Source organism: Mustela nivalis (assembly GCF_964662115.1).
Source record: "Mustela nivalis genome assembly, chromosome: 14".
NCBI lineage: Eukaryota > Metazoa > Chordata > Mammalia > Carnivora > Mustelidae > Mustela > Mustela nivalis.
Genome location: NC_139033.1, coordinates 79,990,296 through 80,014,892, shown reverse-complemented (window position 1 = coordinate 80,014,892; position 24,597 = coordinate 79,990,296). Strand labels below are relative to the sequence as shown.

Genomic DNA, 24,597 nt, shown 5'->3' with positions numbered 1-24,597 from the left:
TCGATGCGAGGTGAGTCACGTAGAAGAAAGGTGATCCCCAAATTAAATCTGAGGGGAACACAGAGGTCAGTGGGGACCCAGGCCAAACACAAGAAGGCAGTCTGAGTCCCTGTGTGCAGTGACTCCAGATCCCCTGGGGAGTGGAGCCCAGAGCCTAAGGCAGGGAACGTGGGTAAATTCCTGGCAGGTACTTCATGGAAACTGGAGGGCTGCTTATTGATGGCAAGGAGTGAGGATGGTTTTGCCTCCTTCCTCCAAGGCTGGCGGTCAGCATTTGCATTAAGGCTGAGGCAAAGCAGTGATGGCTGATCCTTCTGCAGTTCTGAAAGTGTTGCCAAGAGTATGATCTTCTCTCTATCTTCTCTCTTTCACCTCTGGGGAATGAGGTGTACTGTGTTCCGAACTCTGGAAGAATTCATTCTCTCCTTCAGGAGACAGAACTTTAGGGGACAGAACTGCCCCTATACCACAGTGGGGAATCTGGAGGCACCAGGACACCAGTGTTGGGTGAATCTGGACCCCTCGGGTACCAGACTGCTGGGATGACAAGGGGCCCGAGGCCCCCAGGGAAACTGTGGTGGTGTGATGGAAATCCTGTTAGTGGGGCTGCGGAAGCTCATGGGCCTAACCGGCGACCCAGAGAGATAAAGGCAGGGGACTGCAGCACACAAGGGAAAGCAAGAGGGAGAAGGGGGTTCTTTCTCAAGACTGCTTCCGGCAGCCCCATCCCTTCCCTCACCCTGCCCCCGCCTGCCACAGACACAGAACACCCAGCAAACCTTAGCTCCACCCATGCAGACAGCAGAATTAATGGGTCACTGAGCAATTCTGTAGCCCTGATGAAGTGTGACCCAGCCCTCCCCTAAGGGTCCAAGGACCCTGGGCCCAGCAGCCACTCCACCACACCTGCCAGGCCAGCTGCAACCCCACACCTATGACGGCCAGTTCTCAGACCCCCGTGTCCTGACACAGGGACTAAGTATGACGAGGGGCTGAATAGCATGAGGGGATCCGGCCTCTTGCCCACCACCACAACCAAGAGTTTGTAATTGCCTAAACTCGCATTCCCAAGCCTCCTACTGAAGGCTTCCAGAATCACGGATTGTCCTAGCAGCTCAGAACAGAAAGTATTTGCCAGTGGCCTTCGGTCTCCTGGGTACAGATCATAGAGCAGTTCCACTGAAAACATGTTTTATTTTCCAGAGGAGGGTGATTAAGGACAAGAAGTAGCCAGAAACCCTAAAAATTACAACCCAACGAGCCTTACCGTGGGCTGTTTTGGGGAGTCCTCTGCACAATCCAACCCACCTTGATCTCCCTGAGGCGGCCCCGAGCTCCTGCTAGCCCCCCACTGCCCTTCTAGCTCACCCACACCTACGGCGCTGCTGAACCCCCGGGGCATCTTATGGATACAGGTGGTGCTGCACGGGTGCCCTCCTGATCCCTGGAACATCTCCAGGGCCGCTTTTAAAAAACAATCTCCACGTAACAGCATGGGCGATTTAGTGAAAGAAGCCAGACACAAAGAAGCACCTCCTGTTGGATTCTTTTGTTAAAAATATTGTTCAAAAGCAAGCGAAAGTGATCTGTGCTGACAGCAGTCCAGGCAGCAGTGACCTTGTAGGGGGGGCCTACCTAGAAGCAGGACCCGAGGGGGCTTCTGGGGGCTGTCATGTCACTCTTCTGATTGGGGAGTGGTTACATTCGGGGTCTTCGGGTGGTGAGAACTCACCGACCTGCAACACTCACAACGCCCGTGCTTTTCTTGAGTACAGGAAACTTCCATAGAGTGTTTGATACCTGTGGACCACCGTGGGCTGACTCAAGAGGGTAGTCTGCTTTGTGGCCCTTGCTGGTACCCAGCCTCATGTCTGGAGCCTGGGACAGAGGCCTGGGCGGCACGGAGAGGGAGAGGCTCAGGCCCACACTTACCGGCTGCAGCCCGTCCTCCTGCCTTCTGCTCTGATTCGGGCGGTTGATGAAGGACCGGGTGGAGACTTTGTAGTGATTCAGCAGGCAGACGATGACCACGACCATCACCGTGACCACCACGACAATGATGATGATCTGGGCAAACTCCAGCTCCGCTGTGAGGGAAGGGGAAAAAGCCCGTGAGCCACATGCCCCTTTGTGCCATCACCATTCTCTGAGCAACGCGACCACCAGGCCCCGGTCCTCTCGGGGACCTGAAGAAAGAACTCTTTTTCCCCAGGCCTGCTGCTGCCCGAGGCCATCGGCGGACCTTGACAGCATAATAACATTTGAAGAAAAAGAGACCTGGGCATGGGGCTCTTGCCAATGGACCTCTGGTGGTCAGGCAAATGTGGTGCTCAAACCTTGTCTTTGCAAATTGTGTCATTAAGCAGGGCCTTAGGAAAAAGTATTCTTGACTCTACAAGACTTCGAAAGGTGCTTGACCCCATCCCCACACAGATCCCGAAGTTCTAGTCCAGTGTGCATGCTAGCAGGCCTGTGTGCAGCTGCCCAGGCTGTCCCTTCCCATGGGCAGGCAGGCCCTGGAGGGCTGCTGCCTCTTGGGGTATGAAAAGCTTCAATATCTGAACTCTGTTCCTGCTGGATGGCCCTGCCCCCAGGGGAGGTAAGAAAGTCTGCCAAAACTGAAGCTGCTACTTCCAGGGTAATCTCTCCCGGAATGTTAAACCCATCTTTATGGTTGAGTCACGTTTTCCAAAGCACGCCCAGGCAGGACCCCCACAATACACCGAAGGGAGAATATGTTGATAAAAAGCTCTAATTTCCTCTGCTCAGGGCCTTGCCTTTGGAAGTGATTTAGAAAACACATCGCCCCTGTCCCCAACCCTGCAGGCACCATATTTTATGAGCCGTCAGAAGCTGCATTCCTGAGACGGCAGTTACAGAGGATTTCCTGGCTTCCACTAAAACACGCGTCAAACTCCAGGACAGGGCCGGGGAGCGACCTCTAGAACCACAGCACCCTGAGTCGGCAGTTAGAGCTGGGGGATTCAAGCCCTTCGGTTTTGCAGAGAGGAAGCAGAGGCTCATTGCTCAAGGTCAAGCCTAGAACCCACGTTTCCTGCTTTCTGACTTCCAGCTCATGGCTCTGCGGAATGTGGCCCACTGGTTCCTGGGAGTTTCCCCGCACGGTGAAAGGAAGTGATTGTGCAGGGGGGTCAACTTAAATGGGGAGAGTCTCTGCGAGACAGTGAAAGAGCGCACACAACTTTGTTGTGAGGTAGGGAGGTATGGGGTGACTCTTGTAGAGTTATTAAATTCCCCTTTAATGAAGGGGAAGAGAGAAGGGAGAGCTCTGTCAATTGTGTCCCTGCCTGGAGCCTACAACACACACCCATGCATACACCCATACATACACACCTGCACCCCCACATGGGCTTACAGCAGCACACATGTACGTGCATGGGCGTAGTGCATTCGTGCACATCACACATGTATGTGGATATACATACGCACACACACACGCCCTCTTGCTGTAGACCCCAGGCCAGTGGAGAGGTGTTCTCTCTCTGTGCACGGGCCCACACCCAGGATAATGCAGGAAGGGTCTCAGTAGCACCCTCCCCCCAGAGTCTGCACCTATAAGCCCCCACCGTTCATACGCTGGAAACAGAGGGGCTAGAGTCGGCATGGAGGTAAACCAGAGGGTGTTCCTGGACTTCCCCGTGTCCAGTCCTGGGACACTGCCCTACACGCTTGCCCATACGTACCCAAGGGACAAAGATGTACAAATGTGCTTGCTGGAGTGGGCTGGACGGTACTTGGCGTGGGGCCTATAGTGGGAGTGGCCTGGATGTGCACCCTGGAGCACGGAGAGCTGAGTGTGAGGGAGCTGAGCTGCTGGGCCGATGTGGTGAGTGGTTGAGGCCAGGCAGTTTTGCCGGGCACAGTCCTAGTGGGCAGTAAAAGGCCAGATCCCATGGGCTGACTCAGAAGGCTCAGGAGGCAAAGCCCTGAGCAGCTCTAGAAGCCGGTAGTCAGCAAAGCCCTGGTGCTGTGCTTCCCACCTCATCCCCTCCACTGGCATGGCTGTCATTGTTCTGGACACCCTCTGAAGCTATGTGGCTGATCATCAGGTTAAATCATGCCCTGGACTTGACAAATGTTATCTTTTCTCAAAAAAGCTTCATTGAAGGGCGCCTGGGTAGCTCAGTTGGTTAAGCATCTGCCTTTAGCTCAAGTCAGGATCCCAGCGTCCTAGGATCCAGCCCCATTATCAGACTTCTTGCTTAGCAGAGAGCCTGCTTCTCCCTCTGCCTCTGCCTGCCACCCGCCCTGCTTGTGCACTGTCTCTCTCTCAAATAAATAAATAAATAAAATCTTAAAAAAAAAAAAACCAACATAATTGCTCTATAAACATGGAAAGAGAGGAAAATGATAATTACAGTGGGGGCACTGCACAAAGTCTTCAGGGGTTAATTCTTCACTGGGAGGATGTCTTTCTAGGTTATCTTTTCCTGTATACAGCAAGCTATGCAGATAACCATTTGTGGCAACACAGTCAAATTGTATTTTCCATGATTCTATGGGCATTTGGGGTATATTTGTGTTTCGTTTGAAAAGGATTTTATTATAAAAATAATGAAGACTTCCTTAAAATGTAAACAATACAGAAGGAAATAGTGTATGATGTAAAAGTCTCCTTTGTAGGCCTGTAGCCCTCCCTGACCCCACCCAGCCCCACAGTGTCCTGGGGGACAGCACAGTTCACCTGTTGTGTATATCTGTGCATTTGCCTATTGAATAAAGGTTTTCTTCTTTTAATGAGTGGAATCATTGTACAAATACATTGCTTTTTTTTCATTTAACATATTACAGACATTTTCAAACAAGAATATATAAAAACCAACCTCATTCTTTATGGTGGATGTCTAGTCCAGAATACTGATGTACTGGAATTTACACTCTCCAAGTGATAGACGTTTAGGTATCTTTTTTCCCATTAAGATCAAAAGATTGTGTGTGCATGTGTATGTATGTGTGAATTTGAGTGTTGACCCACATTTTGAGTATCCCTACAGGAAAGATTCCTAAAATTGAAATTTCTGGGTCAAGGACATATTCTTTTAAATACTGATGGCTACCGAGACTCGGCCTTCGGAAAGGTCTCTTGCCTCCCACACTACTCAAACACTGAATACTCACCCTTTTCATTTGCACTAATCTGATGGGCAAAATATATATCTTGCTTTAAATTGTATTTTACCAATTACTAGTAATTTTAGATCTTCCCTTGTGAATATTGGCAATCTGTATTTTTTTTTCATAATCACAGTCGTTCATACTAGCTTATTTGTCATTTTCTCATTTATTGGTAAGCAACCTTGATGCATTAAGACCACAAAGCTTTGTTACATATGTTGCAACTATTTTCTCCTCATCTGTCACTCACTAACTTTGCTGTGAGTTTATGGAAGATATAAATAATTTTTATGTCATAGAAATACTACTTTTTTTCTTTTATGGCTTCTAAGCTTCCTATTTGATTAGGAAGGTCTGCTCTAATAGTCTAAAAATATTTTCCCTAAGATTTTTACACATTGCATTTTTACATTTAGATCTTTGTTCACTCTGGATTTGATTTCTTTTGGTCTGAGACAGCACAAAGAACATTTTATATCATCTGAAAGGCATGAATCTTCTGATCTAACATTACATTAGAAAGTTCATCACCAGCAAGAGTACAAAAGATCTCGGTTGTGGGAAACAGTGTATGGAATCCTTTATTTTATTTTATTTTATTTATTTATTTATTTAAAAGATTTTATTTATTTATTTGACAGAGAGAAATCACATGTAGTCGGAGAGGCAGGCAGAGAGAGAGAGAGGGAAGCAGGCTCCCTGCTGAGCAGAGAGCCGGATGCGGGACTTGATCCCAGGACCCCAAGATCATGACCTGAGCCGAAGGCAGCGGCTTAACCCACTGAGCCACCCAGGCGCCCCGGAATTTTTTTTTTAAAGGGGACTAGCAGCTCTGAGGTTGTATTTCACCAGCTTTCATATCAACATGCTATGTGCCATGGGCCCCATGCTGGCCCTACTGAGGAGCCAAGGCCAGGCAAGCCCACCCCACCCCCGCTACACACCCAAACTTGCCGCACTTCCTCCTGGGGCTCTGTGCTCCTGCTCCGCTTACAGTCACAGCTCTCCAGTGCTTTGCTCTCAGGAACCCTCTATCCTCTTAAAAGCTACTGGTAACTCCCAAAGAGCTTAATTTGTACGGGTGACATCTACTGATATTTGCCATATTTGCAATTAACACTGAAAAGTTTAAGAATTTATTCATTAAAAAAATAAACTCATGTTAACGTATATAACAATTATATACACTATTTCTCAAAACAAAAACTTAGTGATAGGAGCGGCACGGCTTTACCCCTCTGCGCATGTCTTCACGATATATGCCTTAATAAGAGGCAGCGGGATTCTCTCCTCTGCTTCACCTTCAATCTGCTGTGACATGTTTGTTCGGTTAAGATATATGAAGGAGATCTGGTCTTACCGACCACTGGAGACTGGGGTCTTAGAGACACCCCAGAGATCCCTGCGCCCCAGCTGGAGAAATGGTTTAGACTGATGGACAGCAGGCACTCTAGTACAAACACTAATGGCCTGGACTTCTTGGGGATACTCCAGTCTCCAGGATTTGAGATGTGGTCAGAACAGCTGTTGGGCCACTGTCCTGAGCTTTCATGCCCAAGGACAGCTACAACAGGTGCACCTACGCAACACAGGACACACAGAGACCGCAGCGGGGTTCCTAGGCTTCGAAACAGTGTGGAACTCGCCTGGGGCAGGGCAAGGGCACAGGCTGGCAGGAGCTGGGTTCCCAGGGTGCCACTCACTAAGGCAAAAAGCCTGGTGGTATAGCCCAGCTGGCCAATCTGGGTGACAGAAGTCCAATCAGAGCCTTGGCTACTACATCCTGTGGGCCAGCGTGAGAGGCAGCCCTTCCTGCAGGGACTGGCCTGGGTCCCAAAGGCCACTGTCCTAACAACCAAGTCCTAATCAGACACAGGAACAACGACAAGCACGGCAGCAGCCAGGCAGCCCCTGCTGCAGTCTGGAGTCACCTGCGGTGCTCCTTGGAGCCTGAAGCGGAGCCCCTGGGGACAGAGCGGCACAGCCCCAGTCAAATGAGCAGCTGACCTTCACTTTGACTCTGGGCAAATACATAGTCAATAAAAACAGACTGCTTTTTCAAACGTCAATAACAGGGAAGTAGGAAGGTTCTACTCTCTTGGGGGCTAGAAGTACTCCTCCAAGAGGGGTTCAGAGAATTCTCAGAGTCAAAATTGGAACAAACAGAGTGAGTGAGTTGTCTTGGGGACAAGCATGATGACGTCCAGACTCCAGAGACTTCTGCTACTGATAGCCTCTCCCATCAAGACAAGGGTATGTGAGCAGGCCCTCTTCATATTTGCCCTCCCACACCCTCTCGTCCTTTAAACAGGAAAATTCTACTAAAACATGCCTCATAAAAGGCAAATTAAGGAAAGACCCTACCACTCTAGGATAGCAATAGCCTGGACACAGTCGATGGGAAACCCAGTCCCCCTTCTCTCACTCCATACATCGTGCAATAATGGTGATAGTGAATCCTGTCTTTTCCTTTGGCATCCTAAACCCTTCACTCCTGCATGAATACTGCTCAGAGGCAGCTGGGCAGTGTTTTGCAGTCCCCGGATGTGGCTCTGTTGCCAATGGCCTGATTTTATGCCTCAAGAAAATAACTCACAGGACAAGTAAAAGAAGCTTTCCAGGGGTGCCTGTGTGGCTCAGTGGGTTAAGCCTCTGCCTGTGGCTCAGGTCATGATCCCAGGGTCCTGGGATTGAGCTCTGCATCGGGCTCCATGCTCAGCGGGGAGCCTGCTTCCCTTCCTCTCTCTCTGCCTGCCTCTCTGCCTGCTTGTGTTCTATCAGATAAATAAATAAACGCGTCTTAAAAAAGAAAAGAAGCTCTCCATTAAGAAAAACAAAACAAACCTTGCTTTCTCACTTCCGAATGTGAATACCAGATGAAAATCAGCACACCTGTTCTTCAAGGTGTCCAGTTTCAAGATTGCTCTACTCCTGATCTCAACCACAGACCCTCTAGGGGCTTCTGGGGACCTTAGGTAGCAATTTCCTGTACTGCACAGTCAGGGCTCAGGCAGGCTGAACACTCTTTGCTTCTTGCTGAAACCACCATCTCTTCAAGGGAGCGGTCCCTGGCCACCTGTTTTCCCACACGTGTGCGCGTGTGTGTGTGTGTACCAATTGCTTTGCACGTCACTGATTCCTCTCCATGGTGCCCGAAGCTTGGGAGGCCCAGGGTGCCAAGGGTGTATATACAGAGGTACGGTGTGACCTGTTACCCACCCTGTAGGAGACTCTTCGACGGGCCTTGAAGAGGCATATTCTTCAGACAGGTGCATGCATGCTTCCTAAATCAAGAGGCACCCAACTCTGTGCCTAGGAGCAATAATCTATGCACAGAAGCGAGCCAGATAACAGCTAAGACCTGGCACTGCCCTGGGACCTTGCTGCCCCTCCCCCTCTCCCCCTGGTCTGCCCACACCTGGCCTTACAAGATGCTGTCTGTTTTCTTACGGTCGAGGAGAGGCAATGTGCGATGGTGCTCGGAAAGGAAAAATGCCAGGGATTCTGGTGGGGATGGGGTAGAAAGAGGAGGCTAAGGAGAGAATGAATTCTGGAAGAACAATTAAAAACAAAGATTAAAAAAAAAATCTACAGTAATAGTAGAGTTCTGAGAAAATAATGGTATATTTTAGGGTTTCCAAAATTTCATGTGCCCAGTTTGGACTCTGAACGCAGCCCACGGGTCAGTTTTCCTTGATTCCGGTAGAGACTGACATCCACAGAGGGACGCCAAAAAGCAATCCATGTGAGAAAACAATTTTAGGCCACAGTCAAATTTTCACACTCCCCCTCTTTTCATGAGGCTGTAGTTCACGATGTTATAATGGATGAGTCATCGCAATCCAAACACCAGAAATTTTATAATAAATTTAGCCTAAAACTTATAGGAAGGCATCACAGCACCTTATTTTATTACTATGAAACAGTGACAGCGATGATGGTGATGATGGCATCCTTCTATTTTTATAGAAACATCCCCAAGAAATGCCAGGCTGTGCAGTAGAGAATTACAAGAAAGGAGGAAGCTGTGTGAGGCCTGTTGGTCTATTCTCTGGTTCAATGGAGAACTAAACTGACTCATACTAGAGGCATGAATGTCTGTACTATTTTTAAAGAACTCTGGGGAAGCGTGGTTCTACCACCTTGGGTTCCTAATATAACACTCATTTCTATTTGTGGGAAGGTTAACACCATCTTCCACTTGGTCTTTCCTCCATTAATATATCATCCTTCCCAGGAGCCCTGTTTTCTAGATGTTTCATTATAAAGCTCCAGATGTGTAATTTATGCCCTTACGGACCCTAAAAATGGGGTGGGGGGGCAAAGTCTGAGCCTCCCCTCAGCCCCCTCCTTTCACCCAGCCAAGGAAATATCTTGGCAGCCAGCATTCAGGAAAGTTGCCATGTAGAATACTGGAACGCCGCTTAAAAGGCTGAATGCTTGCCACAGATCCCTACACATCACGGCAAAGGGCCTCTCGCAGTCTAACAAATGACAGCACTCCACTTTTCTCCCCAAGTGCTAGAGTCCCTTGGGAATACAGAGACTGTGGCTAGCTGCCACCCAGGCTTATTCTGGGCAGCCCCTCTCTCCCAGGAGCTTTCCTAGGTCTCTACCATGGATTGGGCACAGCAACTGAGTATCTGCCTCTCCTTCCTCTTTGTTCTCCTGGGCACAGGGGGTGTGGTGAGAAGATGGCAGCCTTGGAGGGTGTCTTACTCTCTCTTTATGGCTCTGTGACACTTTTAAAGCACTGAGTGTTCCTAAAGGCTGGTAAATCCTTTCCCTGGTCCTACAGAGACTGGGCAGAGGGGGCAGGAAGATGGGTGGGGGCAGGAGTTGGAATCTACATGGACCATGATTGCCTCAAGGTTGTGAACTGCTTGTTTAAAAATACTCTTGGAGACTTTAATGGCTGAACGAAAATTCACACTCATTAAACACCATGATTGAGGGGGGAAAATTGAGCCTGTTAGATGAATAACTTCACAGCTTGAGGCTCAGAAGGCAAAACAGTAAAAGCTATAATCATAATGATTAGATTATATATTTTGAATGTTCTTTTTTGAGTGGGTTGACTCTTCCAATCCAACCTATAACAAGTAGAACGAAGGACGGGGAAAAGAACCACCCCCCAGAGACAGGCTAATGTGGCTTCTCCTCCTAGGCTTTATCTTCCTTAAGAAGCTCTTTCCTAACTACTTGATGATGGCTCACTTTGGAGGCTCCCGGAACCCTGTCTGTCATAGGACTTATCACTCATAGCGCCCATTTTCTGGTCTTCTTCATCATGGACTCATCTCTGGGATAGTACCGTGATCTTCTTTAGAATCCTCAGGAGGCAGCACACGACTCACACAAGGTTTGTGTTCATTTTAGATAAACTGCTAAAGAAATCCGTAGAAGGAAGGGTCTTAGTTGCCTAATCTGCTTTTAACAATGTCTAGCACAGAACCATAGTCCACCAGACATTTCCTAGTGACTTCAGTGATGAAGTTTTCCCAAAGATTTTCATAGTTCCTAAAAATTGTTTGACTATTACTATTCTAGGCAGTGTGGACTGTCACTGGAAAAAGAACCTTTTGGTTGCTATACATTACCTGTTTACAGAATCCCATTTCTGTTAATATATGTATATAAAATGTTTTACATGATAATAAATGTGGGAAATGATACCTGCGATCTCTACGAGGAGAGATGAAAGCAGAGTGCAGTCAAATGGCGTGGGGCTCTGGGGCGCCTGGGTGGCTCAGTGGTTTAAGCCTCTGCCTTCAGCTCAGGTCATGATCTCAGGGTCCTGGGATCGAGCCCCACATTGGGCTCTCTGCTCAGCGGGGAGCCTGCTTCCCCCTCTCTCTCTGCCTGCCTTCTGCCTACTTGTGATCTCTGTCTATCAAGTAAATAAATAAAAATCTTTAAAAAAAAAAATGGCATGGGGCTCTCTGAGCGGAAGGTGTGGCCCACACCTGCCTGACCCGGGCCCAAAGCCAGGTGCCTTTAATGACACTGGCAGGCAAGGAGCAGTGAGCAAATGAGCTGACTGACTACTGAATCCCTAGAATGTGGACACTGCGGGTCCATCCAGCTAGAATCACATCTTTTTAAATGACTATGGTCCAAGCATTCATTCCATACAACTTTCCCTCATGCATTTTAGAATCTAGAGTCTCATGATCTCTTCAGAAAGAAATCTAGCTAAATATGTTCCAATCCAAGATGATTGACAGGATTTTCTGAAAACACAGCCGAGGAGTAAGTGTAATTACAAACCTTTTCAAAGTCTATCCCTCCACTGCGTTATAAATGGAAAAAAAAAAAAAAAAACCCCACATACATAAACCCACAATTCCCTCTATAGGATTCATTTAAAATCTTCCCCCATGCCACCCCCACATTATTAATTTAGGTAAACGTATCAGAAACATATACAGATGCACAAGTCACCGTCTTCTTCACATTTAAGAGCAGTTTCTGGTTTCTGAAAGCTCCCTAGCTAGCCGCCTCTGCCTGTCTCTCACAGTCTCTCTCTCAGAGTCACAGTTGGCTTTTCTAAGGTCTACTGTTACTAGACGGGTGACCTGAGAAACAACCCAGTAAACCACCCACATCCTGAGAAACACATCTTTTCTTTCAAATGCTGTTTGCAACGACTCAGGGTGGGAAAAAAAACAACCAAAACACCCATGAGTCTAGCAGTGAGTAATAGACCTTCCGGGGATTGGGGGAGAGCTAGTCTCCCATATAGAACGTTTTTGAAAAAACAAAACTCCAAAGCAGCAAACCTGTGTGTTTATGTATAGCATCTCCAGCAGGAACAAACTGATTGCAGATGAGAAAGAAGACGAAAAAGCCTAAAGTACATCTTCCCCCAAAGAGTCGAGCCCTGAAGAGTTCTCAGAGCGGACAGACCCTTCTTGGGTAGATACAAACTTCTTGAGAAAGAGCTTCTGCTCTTCTCAACTCTGTCCTCAGCCCAAACTCCAAGAACCACCACCACAAACCCCAGAGAACAGGCATCACCCGCAGCTGGCCTTTGAAAGTGTACCTTTTTTCAAGAACGGGTCTTTAAACGGGGCCTCCTTCAGTGTGCTGTTGTTCAGGTGGTCTCTGGACATAATCGGGTCCTTTGCAAGGGGGAGTCCAACTGTGATGCAGCCCCCCCCCCCCCGCCCCTAAGTTCAAAGCATCCCTTCGGCTTCAGGCAATCTCCTCTTTAGGCAGCTCAGAGCTGCAGTTATAGCCAGCATGGGGTGTGAGAGTGTGTGTGTGTGTGTGTGTGTGTGTGTGTGTGTGTGTGCGCGCGCGCTTCTGTCTGTCTCTCTCTCTCTACTGTACCAGTGGGGCCCAGCCCAGGTGCTAAACTCAAATGCCGTGGCTCTGACCGCAGACCGTGGCTACCAGTTGGTTACCAACGGCCATCCACACTAATCAGGAGCTCTGCGGCAGGAAGCCGGTGGTGTCACAGAGCAGGTTAATAAGTCCGGGGTCTCCGATTGCGCGAGCAGCTGAACACCCAGTGTTGTCTACAGCAACGGACAGCAATGACTCGTCTGTATGTCCCACATTTGGCCTCACGTGGGACATGTTAGGCACACAGACGAGCAGAATGCAGATAGACTGCCTTGTTCTGTTGCATTCAATAATCTTTTTAACAGGTAACTATCAAAGCCGGTAAGGCAGAGAGCGGGGGGGGGGGGGATCTACAAATCTCAATGCGGTATTTCTTCCCTTGATCCCCAATAGAAGCTTTCAAGGTTGGAGAAATGCAGAGAGAGCTTACCCAGGCAGCTCGTGCAAACGGGTGGGGGAGGCTTAGCTACTCAGGCTTCTCCCTGTGGAGCCAGCTTCCAGAGCACGTCCTGGCTTGAAGTGCCCACAGCGTCTCTCACACCGGGAGCCAGGCTGCAGGCTGTTCCTCGGGGTCCTCCTCTCCCCAGAGTCTCTCTCTAACTGATGGGAGCAGTTCACATAGCTCTCGCAGTGAAGCCGTGCACTGGCAACTGGCAAAGTCATAACCACAGCAGGAAACACTCAGCTTCTCCCCCTCCCGCTCTCACTTCCCCGCCAGCCCTTCCCCTTCTCTTCTCTCCCCTCTGCTTCTCAAAGCAGGGTGGCAGAAACACACCCACAGAGATGTTGTCAAGTCAGGACTCTGCCCTTCCTACTAGGCGGTTTTAGTTTTACGAGGTTCCAAAATGAGAGAAAAGCATCCGAATGGTAGAGCAGAGACAGCTCTCAGGAGGGCGCTTTTTCCGGGATCATTTTGTGCAAACCGCAGTCTCTGTCTCCCCCAGGTCTAGGCGGTTTTTCGTAGGTGTGTGAAAACACCTCCAGTGTATTCTGATGCCCCTGGGGCTGCGTGAAAAGACTTAAGAGAAGGCTGTGCGTCTGTTGCAGCACTTTTCAGAAAAATCACAGTGAAAAGGACAGCACGCTGTGGTGATGTTGCAAATAACCCCAGCCCAAGCCCCGCTCTATGCCTAGAATAGCCTTTGTTTTTCCTTGTTTAGGAGAAATAGCAATGACATGTGGGCCACAACAATAGTTTTGGCTGTAGGAGGAGTTGTCAAAGCAAAACGAAACGCCGTTGGTTACCACCAGCATTAGAAACGAAGACAGTTACGTCAGCAGCCCGTCCCTGCTGTCGGCCCCCGGCATGTCACCTGGGGCCCGCAGCAGTGTCCTGGGCCTGAAGTCCCCACTCGGTCCTCAGGTTGGCCAGAGGACATCCCGATTTCAAGTTTGAAATACTGGGGGAGGGGGCAAAAGGGAAGAGAGGGAACAAAAGAATCATCAAGAAGATTTTTCAGAGATTTCATGTGGATAAAGGAAATGGGAATTTCAGCAAGAAAATTAACAGTTGCGTACATTTGCATGTGCCAGTCAAGACAGCCTGATTTTTCTTGAGCAATTTCCAAATTTAAAACATAATTCTCCCCTCTTGTTCTACTTCCCCTCCCCGCCCCATGTCACCTCAGTCACGTGGCTGGGTGAATGAAGAGGGTGAGGCTCTGGAGACTGGGCTGGGGTGTGGCCACCAGGGCTGGGGACCCTCCTCAGAGAAGAGCCAGCATCAGACAGCATCAAGCTTCAGAAGGCCCTGCTGGTCTTTGGCTCTCCTTTGTCCCTACAGTCCCAGGTCCTTGCCATCTGGGGGTGGCACTTTCTCGTCACAGGATTGTTCTGAAATCAAGTCCTTAAAAGAGAATGTTCACAAGATTGCATACGACTGCCACGAGGGTCCATTTTTTAAAAATTAGGGATTTAGTATCATGAAAATGTTAGTCAATATGATGAAAGTCCAGTTCTGCCACTTATTAAGGATTATACCTGCATTTTGAAATGGTTCCAAATAGCCCACTTTGGGGTTCAACATTAGGAAAGAGGCCTATCAGGTACCCCCCCCCCCAAAAAAAACCCTAACACATTTTTCACCTTTAATGGCTGCATTGTATTCCACTCTGCCTTAATACACTTATTTTGTTTGACTGGCCTCCTTATTGCTGTCTATTCAGGCAGGGAGTCGCTTGGGGGGACGGTGAGGGGGTCAATCTTATTTAAACTCCTTGTTCATTCTGTTTAATTGTTCTCCACGTTAAATCTATTTAAAAATCACTTTCAGTGCTCGCTTCGGCAGCACATATACTAAAAATCACTTTCAAAGACTTTGACTGTATGGATGCGCCTTGTTTTCAAAATGTTGCCCAAACCACACACTGGACCCCACTGTGGGCTGGTGCAGCTCTCTGCTGGATGGGAGCTGCACTCCTGGTTGGCTGCGTGTTTACCCCAGCCCCCCACCCTCCACGCTGCTGGCTTAACACCAGCATGTCACCAATCTTCAGCATCCCCTAAAGGCTAAATCACTCCCATGGTGGCCTTATTTTTGTTCTTTTTCTTTTGAAGGACTGGCCTGAGGACTTTGGGAAGAAGGCACAGAGGTCAGACCGGGGATGCCCAGAAGCCAGGGGTTTGTGCCCTGATCAACACCTCCTTCGAGCTGGCCATGATGGCATGTGAGACACTGGGGCTTTTTAATTGATAGGTGCCAAGATTTCTCTTCCTTTAATTCAGGGAAAATGGCAGCACACACAGCAGAAGGGTGTGGGAAGAGACTAGTCTGGGGAACAAAAACACGAAAGTAGGAAAGAGTGTAAAAAGCCATTTGCATGTAAGAATGCTTTCCTCCCTCCTTGTCTTTAAATATGCATCTTTCAAAGGAGTACTCTGATGGGCTAACGGCTTTTGCTAGTAGTTAAAAAAAAAATGTCCCAGGGCTGTATGTGGTTTCCCTGTGTACACCAGAGGCCTTGGAGATGATGCAAGGAAGGGTCGCCTATGATAGACATTTTCACAGGGTCTGTTGACAGCAACAAGGACCTGAAGAGCCTTTGTCTGCGTAGACCTACTCTACCAATATCTTCAGGTTTCCTCTGTGAAGGCCTTCATTTCATCAGTTCATCTGACAAATATTTACTAAGTGGTTCGAGACCTTCAGAGGAAATACGGTGGACCTCGAATGTAATCTGACAGACAAGCATTTACTGTAGGGCTGAACTTGTCTTGGGGGCTATGTGTAGGTAGTTCCTTATTTAAGGAACTGAACAAGCTCTAAGGATTGGCTTCCAGCCCCATCTGAATGGGACAAGCCGAAGTGACTGGAAGTATCTGTGACCTGAATGGCCAAAAGAGATAGCACAGGGCAGGAAATTTTAGATCAGGGGCTACTCAGGGCTCATTAGCTTCAGAAACTACCTCTGGGTGTTAGAGGGGTGCTCCGCTATACAGAATCTTTCTCTGTCACATATAACCTGGGTTAGCACTTTGCCTGGCTCCATCCTTGGCTTTAATCACCATGGGCTCCTTGGCCATGTCCTGCCATCTCTCCCCACCACTCAACAGGTACCCTACTCACAACACAAACTTTCACAGATAAATATACCATACTTTTATAATAGTACATATTTATAATTTTTACTTGTTTATGTTAATATTTATTATTTATTTTTATTAAATATTTATATATTAAACTTTATTTATAATTTATAATATAAATATAGTCATACTTTTATAATGGTTACATAGCAGAAAATTAGCATTTATAAACATTTTTAAAGATCTGTTGTGTTCTAGGCACTTTCAAGTGCCGTATATCTGTTTACCTTCATGTCAACCCTGTGAGGCATGTTTTCTTATTCTTACTTTCTAGAGGAGGAAGCTGAGGCTCAGAGAAGGTAAGTCCTTTGCCCAAGGTCAAATTGGCTGCTAAGAGGCAAGCTGGGATTCTGGGGTCAGAGCCCTGGGCAGACTGACTCAGAAGTTCCTACCTACCCCACTCTGCTCAATGGGCACTGAACTTACAACGATCCAAACTAAAGGTCCCTGAATGAACTAAAGTATCTCACGAGATCGATGATTGGATTTTTAGAGCCTGACTGCCCAGTTCCTTTTAGGCACTAACATACAAGTCCACGTTAAAGATCCTGTATCTCCACACATTGCCAGAGGCTCTTGGATCCATTTTATGTGTCTTGTATACTTGTTAATGTGACTCCTGTTAAGAATCAATGGTCCTGCCCTTACAAATTCCTATTTGAGGTTTATAACTATGCTGTAAAATTCTGCTCTGACGTGAAGTTTTCCACATAAAAGTTAAGTCCTGGAATTTGGCCTTTAGAAAACAAAACGGTTTATTTTCAGTAAGTTTGCAATGCTTTAAGTCATGAATGAGGATTTTAAAAGAACGCTGACTCCTGCAGTCTCAAAACATAGTAACGGTTTGATATTTATGGACATCAGCCTATGGCATGGAATAATTTACTAATGCTTGCTTAGGGCTTAAAAATTGCAACAGGGGGGCACCTGGGTGGCTCCATTAAGCACTGGACTTTTGACTTTGCCTCAAGTCATGATCTCAGGATCATGAGATGAAGTCCCACAGTGGGGTCCGTGCTGGGCATGGGGCTTGCTTAAGATTCTGTCTCCCTCTCTCTCTGCGCCCCCACCTCTGGCTTGCTCATGCTCTCTCTCTGCCTTAAAAAAAGAAAAGAAGAAAAGACAAGACAAGAAAAGAGAAAAAAAAAAAGAAAAAGAAAGGAAAGTAAAGAAAGAAAAGAAAAGCAACAGAAAGGTTTTTCTGTAGGAATATGAACACTTTGCATATCCTCCAACCACAGTGCTTGATACCCCATCGTTGCTGGTAGAAATGTCAGCAAATATAAAAATATGCAACACGATGGAACTAGCAAGCTGACAAGGCGGATTAAAAGCTTATTAAGTAAATTAGTCTAAATTGAATAGCCTTACATAGCTTCCTAATATGCAACAATACCCCCTGTATTAACAGACTTTGGCATTTATCTTACACAGTATCCCTCCCACCATAATATTTTTTCTTCTAATGGAAAAAAAAAGAATTATGTATTATTCTATGTTCATGGTGATACAGATTTTTATAATGGCGAAGCTACTCCTTACTAAGTGAGTTACACACCTCTGAAAACTGCAGCTACTCTTCCAAGCCCCAGAAAAAAAAAAAAAAAAAGGAAGGCATTATGAAGTTTTTATAGTGGCTAAAATCCGAGGCCAGTTAGACCCAAGTCGGAGTACCAGTCCTGCCGTCTGACTGTGTCAGCTTGAGCTAAGCCCCTGCTTCCTCAGCTGTAAAATGAAGCTAAGAATACCTGTGCAGGGTGCTTGGAGGACAGACCAAGACGTCATCTCTGAACTCTTACCCCTCAAACTGGTCCAGGGAACTTCAGCATCGGTTAGCAATGCAGTATCTTGGATCCTGCCCTGGACTTATTGAACCAGAGTCTGCATTTGAACAAAAACCCCAGGTGATTCACTTGCACATCCAAGTTTCTTCTGATACTTTGGACTCATTCAAACTCCTCATTCGGATTAAATGAGCAAACTGGGGCTTGAAGAATTCGTGACTTGTGCACACCACGCAAAGGAAATGAGGGTAGAATCCAGGCCTCCTACTGAGGGCCCAAGCAGCTGCTACTCAATAATGATTTTAAACAGGGGTACTCCACATGCGTGCCTTTGTGTGCGCATGTGTGTGAGATCACACACTGCTCTCCTGGGATAAAGGCAGGGCCTGGTACCACAGGCCAGGTGCTTCCGGCCGTCGTCCCCGCTGGTGCTGATGGGCTGACACTGACCCACCCACACCTCTTAGAAAAAGTAGGAGGGGTACACACTGTTGTCAGGGCTCACAGTAATGGTGAAGCTAAACTAGCTTATGTTAAAACAGTCTCTGGTGTTGAAACACAATTTCTAGGCTATTTGGCATTCTTCATAAAAACTCTGGAAGTCCTTGAGGACTTCTGGATATTATATGTTAAGAAAGTTCTAATTTTGCCTTCTGGAAAAACTCAAGTGCCATGAGCAGACTCTTCTTAAAGACAGAATTATGAAGATGCCCTCAGTCCCCTCCATGAACATGGCCCCGCCATCATGTCCTCCCCAGCCTCCCTGATCCCTGAAAGAGACAGATACCAGGAAATTCAGAGTCTTGGCACTGGGGTTCTGGAAACAACTTTCTACTTTGGTTGCACGCATTCTTCCAGTGGCCCCTCCCAAACGGTTTTCCTTCGCAACAAGACTTATGGATGGTGCCTTCGTGAAACTGCCCCGTCATCCTCGAGGGGAAGCCCTTTCAAGGTGTCAGAGAAATGCTCTACTCTACCCTCTTCACATTTCAGGTAAAATATACACATATTCGACATAAAAACACGGCAAATACTTTAATGTTTTAAAATATTCAGTGTGGTTATTCAACAAGATATTTTATTTTGCTTTTCAAATATATGATATTTCTCAATTTTGTCTAAATGCTAGAAGGCTAAGTAACCTTCACAACTCAACCTATTTCTGGGCAGACCATAAAAAATAAGCTCAAGATGTTTACAGCTCAGATTTTAGATACTGGGATTCCACTCCTGATTCTTGACCCCATAAGAACTTTAACCCCTTGGTGATGGAAATACTATTTTCATTTACACTCTACTACAGGCAAGCATTGGGCATTTTTACACACATACAGTATATGACACAATATATGGTCTCTATATTTGGTATGTGTTATTGCTAGTTTACTGAACCATGCTGTGATCATTATTCTTGAGGATTCTAAAGCATGGTCTCTTTTCAATCACAAGCATTTCTTGGACAATCTGAATTTGGAGTAGAGGCGTGGGCTATTGTCTCTGGAGCTCGTATTTTTCTTGCTTATAAATTTCAGGATGTGTCTGGGCAGTTCCAAGACCTTTAGGTTCCTGGCTTTAGTAAAAGGATTAATTTCTTCAAAAGTTGAGAAAAAGTCACAGCACATTCCAGAGTTTTAGTTACTGTTTTAATGTGTATACTAAGGTGAACACGAGAAAAATCACAGGCTAAAATCCAAGTTAATCCAAAATCACATCGGATCGATATAACTACACTCAGTTCTCATCCTTGACACTTTCAGGCAAACCTAGCGTACCCACGCTTTAAAAATTAGAACCACTGTTCTCTGGTATCAGATCACCCTTGAAAACACGAGGTCAATCCTCATTTACGTCAGAGCTGAGCACTCACTAAATACCAGTCACTGTGAGGAGACAGGATACAAACAAAATGGGGAACTGCCTTGTTCATGACATCCCTAGTTCATCCTGAGCAAGAGCTAGAGAAATAGTGAGAGTGGCAGGGTGCTCAGTGAGGAGCAGGTGAATGAATGAACGAGCAAGTAAATGAGGGTCCTGTAGGAAGAGGGGTTCTTAACCTACATAATAACACTAATAGTTAATACTTCTGAAAGACCCGCGGATCCCCTTACCCAAGAATCCAACACTGCCACTGGATGCAAACAGCAAGAGGTTTATTGTCACGCAGGTACCGGCGGGTGGTCGGCAGCTCCAGCTAACCAAGCACACAGACCGGAGTGAAGCAGGGTCTTTTATAGGAAGGTACAAACAAGTTTTGGGTGGGGCCCAACTGGTTGGTGGACAGTTTGAACTTTTGAAAAAGGCATACTTGGAGTTTGCGGATTGGCTCCAGGGACCCGCGCGCGCGAAGAGAGCAGCGGGAGGAAGGGGGGCACAAGCTAATTGGTTATGAGGGCCCCCCCGCGTGAAAGGAGAGGTGGGGAAGGGGAACAAGAAGGGGGAAGGGAGGAATGCCATCATGGCGTCTCTATTATTTCTATAAGCCACGCGGCTAGAGAAAGGCAAAAGAGCAATTAATAAGCAATTAATCACACAATTGATAACCTAATTTCATACCTAAAAGCCAGCGGTTTACAGAAAAGCAAACAAGCGGTTAGTTATCCTATCTTTCTACTAGGGGAAGGGTTTTTCTAGGAGAGGGGTCTTTCACTTCTACAACACTTATCATGTGCCAGGCAGTATTTCAAAGCACTTTACTCATTTACTTAAGCCATTTAATCTTCACAGGTAACATGAATACCCTACAGATGAGAAAACTGAGTCACAGAGAGACTGTGTCCAATGTCACACAGCTAGTAAGTAGCGGTGCCTGGACTTGAACCAGGAAGTCTCACTCCAAAATCTATTCTTAATCACTAATCAGGCTAACTCTAAATGTGACAGGTCCAAGGAAGCCCCTGAACCAAATCCTATTTTTTTAGAAGGATCTTGGGGCACCTGGGTGGCTCAGTTGTTAAGCATCTGCCTTTGGCTCAGATCATGATCTCAGAGTCCTGGGATCGAGCCCTGCATTGGGCTCCCTGCTTGGTAGGAAGCCTGCTTCTCCCTCTCCCACTCCCCCTGGTTGTGTTCCCTCTCTTGCTGTGTCTCTCTTTGTCAATAAATAAATAAAATCTGAAAAAAAAAAAAAGAAGGATCTTGATAGGCAAGCCCCATTTAAAAGATTCAAGGAATGAATTAATTTTCTGAGGCCAAGGCTCTTGGAAGGGCTGACCAACACAGAGACCATTTAACTCTACTGTCTGAGAAGGAAGTCGTCACATCTCAAGGTAGACACTGTTGGAAGCAAACTTAATTGTACCTTTGGGCAATTTTTCTTTTAGGTTAAACTAAACTTGTCCTCCAGTAAATTAAGGCTATTGTCTTTTATCCCTTTCCTTTCTGGGTGGGGCCGGGGGAGCTCTGAAAGGATGAAGTGTATGGTTCTATACTAGTAGTATAAAAAGGTAAATAAAAGTAAATGTAGGGACGCCTGGGTGGCTCAGTTGGTTAGGCAGCTGCCTTCGGCTCAGGTCATGATCCCAGCGTCCTGGGATCGAGTCCCACATCGGGCTCCTTGCTTGGCAGGGAGCCTGCTTCTCCCTCTGCCTCTGCCTGCCATTCTGTCTGCCTGTGCTCGCTCTCTCTCCCTCTCTCTCTGACAAATAAATAAATTAAAAAAAAAAAAAAGTAAATGTAAATATTTATAAAAATCAGAGTTTTCAGGGACGCCTGAAATATATATATATTTTTTTAATCAGTTGTCCAGAAAAAAAGCATTCCATCATCCCATCCTTTTTTTCTCTGTCTCTAGCTTGTTACATCCATAGCCCTTACTTTTCTTTCTAATTTAAAATTTCTTTTCATTTAGATTCATTGGAACCTATTCTAATATTGAAAATTGTAATGTGCTTGAAGGAATTATTCAGTGTAATATCTTATTCATTTGTGAATTGAAAAGGACTGAAACTGAAAGATAATTTTTAAGCCCACTATGTCAGTCAGATTTCTTTGTTTAAAAGGAAGGATCTTTCTACAAAGGCAATGAAATCACCACAAGGAAATGTGAATAAGGTGTGTACATGGGCCCCTGATTAGCCAGAGATAATGAAGATCAATTAGGTTTTGAGGATATCTTGCCACTGTGAAAACAGGCAGATACCAAAAAGTTTAGGAGAGTGGGGACTCAGGAGTACCTTTCATGTGAATAAGGTGAAATGTGGTCCTGTTTTTATAAAAAGTGACCTTAATCGAGTCTATTGCTCTCAACAATAGGCACCCAAATTAGTAAAGCAACAGACTATAATAAAATAAAGTGGCAATAATAAAAATGGTTGGAATTTCCATAGGATGAATGGTTTTCTGGCAGAAACTCAATCATGGTTATACAAATAAAACCAAATTTTAAAAATTTAAAGGCCCAGAAATGGTAATGTTGCAAATGTCTTTACAATTTTTTTCCCCTGTTTCGTACTTGATAGAAAAACTTTCTGAAACTATCTATTGGCATTTAACCCTCTTAGAAAGTAGAACTCCTGGCCAAGGCTGGCTGCAGGATGGCAATTTGGTCACACAGATAAAACAGGAAATGGAGAACCTTGATCAGATTTCAAGTAAATGGCTCTTAGGTCTTAGGCTACATATAGGTTCTCTCCGCAGTCACTATGTCCGAACACTTGGCCTTAGCTCCTCCTAGTGGGGTTGAACCCTGGACAGGAGGCCAGTTTCTGGTGCTGCCTCTACTGTTGCCCGAGATTGCCATTAGGAAGCCTGTGGAGGCTCAGTCCCCATATGTTTTCTCACTTCACTGCTGGGACCAAATTCCAGTGTTCTGCACAATTTAGTCCTTCAAGGCCCACACACAGGATTCTTAAAATATCTGCATTCCACCTATACTATTATTTATTTAATAGCAACTTTTAACTGGACTTTTAAAGTAACTCATTTGAAAAAATTTCAACCTCTCTTAATTAATATCTATGGTATCACAGGTTTGATATGCTAGGGATTTTTTGGTGACGTATACTACTAAAAATTTATAGCAACATTAAATTTGAATATAATCTTTAATACTATTTATAATGTAAAAGAAAAATTCTTACTGTTGCCCATTTAAAAAGAAATGCTTGCTATACAATTTAGTTTCACTCAATTATTTAAGAAAAAGATGATTTATCTACATGTATGCTACAATATTTCTGAAACTGAACATATTTAAAATAAAATATGGGAGTGCCACTTCTAAAATAGTGGGGTAAGGAGCTCCATGGTTGGAGAACCTGGATGGCTCAGTGGGTTAAGTGTCTACCTTCGGCTCAGGTCGTGACCGCAGGGTTCTGGGATCAAGCCCTGCATCAGGCTCACCGCTCCACAGGGAGTCTGCTTTTCCCTCTACCTCTGCCACTCCTCCCCCCACCAGGCCCGTTTGTGCTTTCTTGCACTTTCTCTCTCAAATAAATAAGATCTTAAAAAAAAAAGATCCATGGTCCTACTCTCCATAAAAATAACCAAAAAAGATTAATAAAAATTAACCTTTTAAAGTCTCTGAAAACTATTTAAGGGGCATAGAGCAGATTAAGAAATATTTAGGAGCAAATGAAATCCAAAGAAGGAGGGGAGGGACAACTGGTGGCTCACTTAGTTAAGTATCTGACTCTTGATTTCAGTTCAGGTCATGATCTCAGGGTCAAGAGATCAAGCCCTGCATCAGGCTCTGTGCTCAGCATGAAGTCTGCTTGAGATTCTCTCTCTTCCTCTGCCCCTCCCCCAACACACATGCTCTCTCTCTCTCTAAATAAATTTAAAAAGTCTTAAAAAAAAAAGGAGGGGAATAATAAAGATTAGAGCAGAAAATAACAAAATATAAGTAGAAAAATAGAGAAAATCAACAAAATCAAAATTTAGTTCTTTGAAAAGATCAACAAAATTGACAAACCTTTAGCAGACTGATAAAGAAAAAAAGACTCAAGTTACTAAAATCAGGAACAAAAGAAGCAATGTCATATTACAAATATAAAAAGGATTATAATGAAATAACATGAACAACTGTATGCCAACAAATGAGATAACTTAGATATAATGGAAGGATCCCTAGAAAGGTCCCTACTACCAAAATTGGTTCAAGAAGAAATAGAAAATCTGAATGGACTTATAATAAGACATTGAGTTAGTAATTTTTAAAAAGATTTTATTTATTTATTTGACAGAGAGCAAGAGAGATCACAAGTAGGCAGAGAGGCAGACAGAGAGAGAGGGGGAGGTAGGCTCCCCACTAAGCAGAAAGCCCGATGTGGGGTCCATCCCAGGACCCTGAGATCATAACCTGAGCCAAAGGCAGAAGCTTAACCCACTAAGCCACCCAGGCACCCCTTGAATTAGTAATTTTATAACTTCCCACAAAGAAAAGCCAAGGCCCAAATGGCATTATTGGTGAATTTTTCCAGAAATTTAAAGAAGAATTAATTTATTCTTTACAAATTCTTCTAAAAAAAATAGAACATTTCCCAACTCATCCTATGAGGTAAATATTACCCAGCTAACAAAACCAAAGACAAAGACATTATAAGAACAGAAAATAACAGACCATATCTCTTATGGAATTAGATGAAAAATCCTCAATAAGAAATTAGCAAACCAAAATCCAGCAATATGTAGGAAAAGGTTACGTATTATGATGAATTGGGATTCAGTCTAGGACTGCAAGGTTGGTTTAACATCCAAAAGTCAATTGAAGTAATATACCGTATCAATAAAATAAAGGACAAAA

At 45.6% G+C, this 24,597-nt stretch overlaps 1 protein-coding gene across 17 annotated transcripts in view; it reads right to left on the bottom strand.

The window, feature by feature from the left end:
- Nucleotides 1-24,597, bottom strand: part of LDLRAD4 (low density lipoprotein receptor class A domain containing 4) — a 413,486-nt gene that overhangs the window by 25,617 nt on the left and 363,272 nt on the right. For 15 of the 17 annotated variants that reach the window (XM_082697585.1, XM_082697583.1, XM_082697576.1 and 12 more), the window contains one exon: nt 1,933-2,087. In XM_082697585.1, the coding sequence (XP_082553711.1) occupies nt 1,933-2,087 (155 nt within the window). Of the gene's footprint in view, nt 1-1,932; nt 2,088-12,181; nt 12,503-12,916; nt 13,247-24,597 lie in introns of those variants that run through there. The other 2 variants (XM_082697580.1, XM_082697575.1) reach the window with 2 other exon arrangements.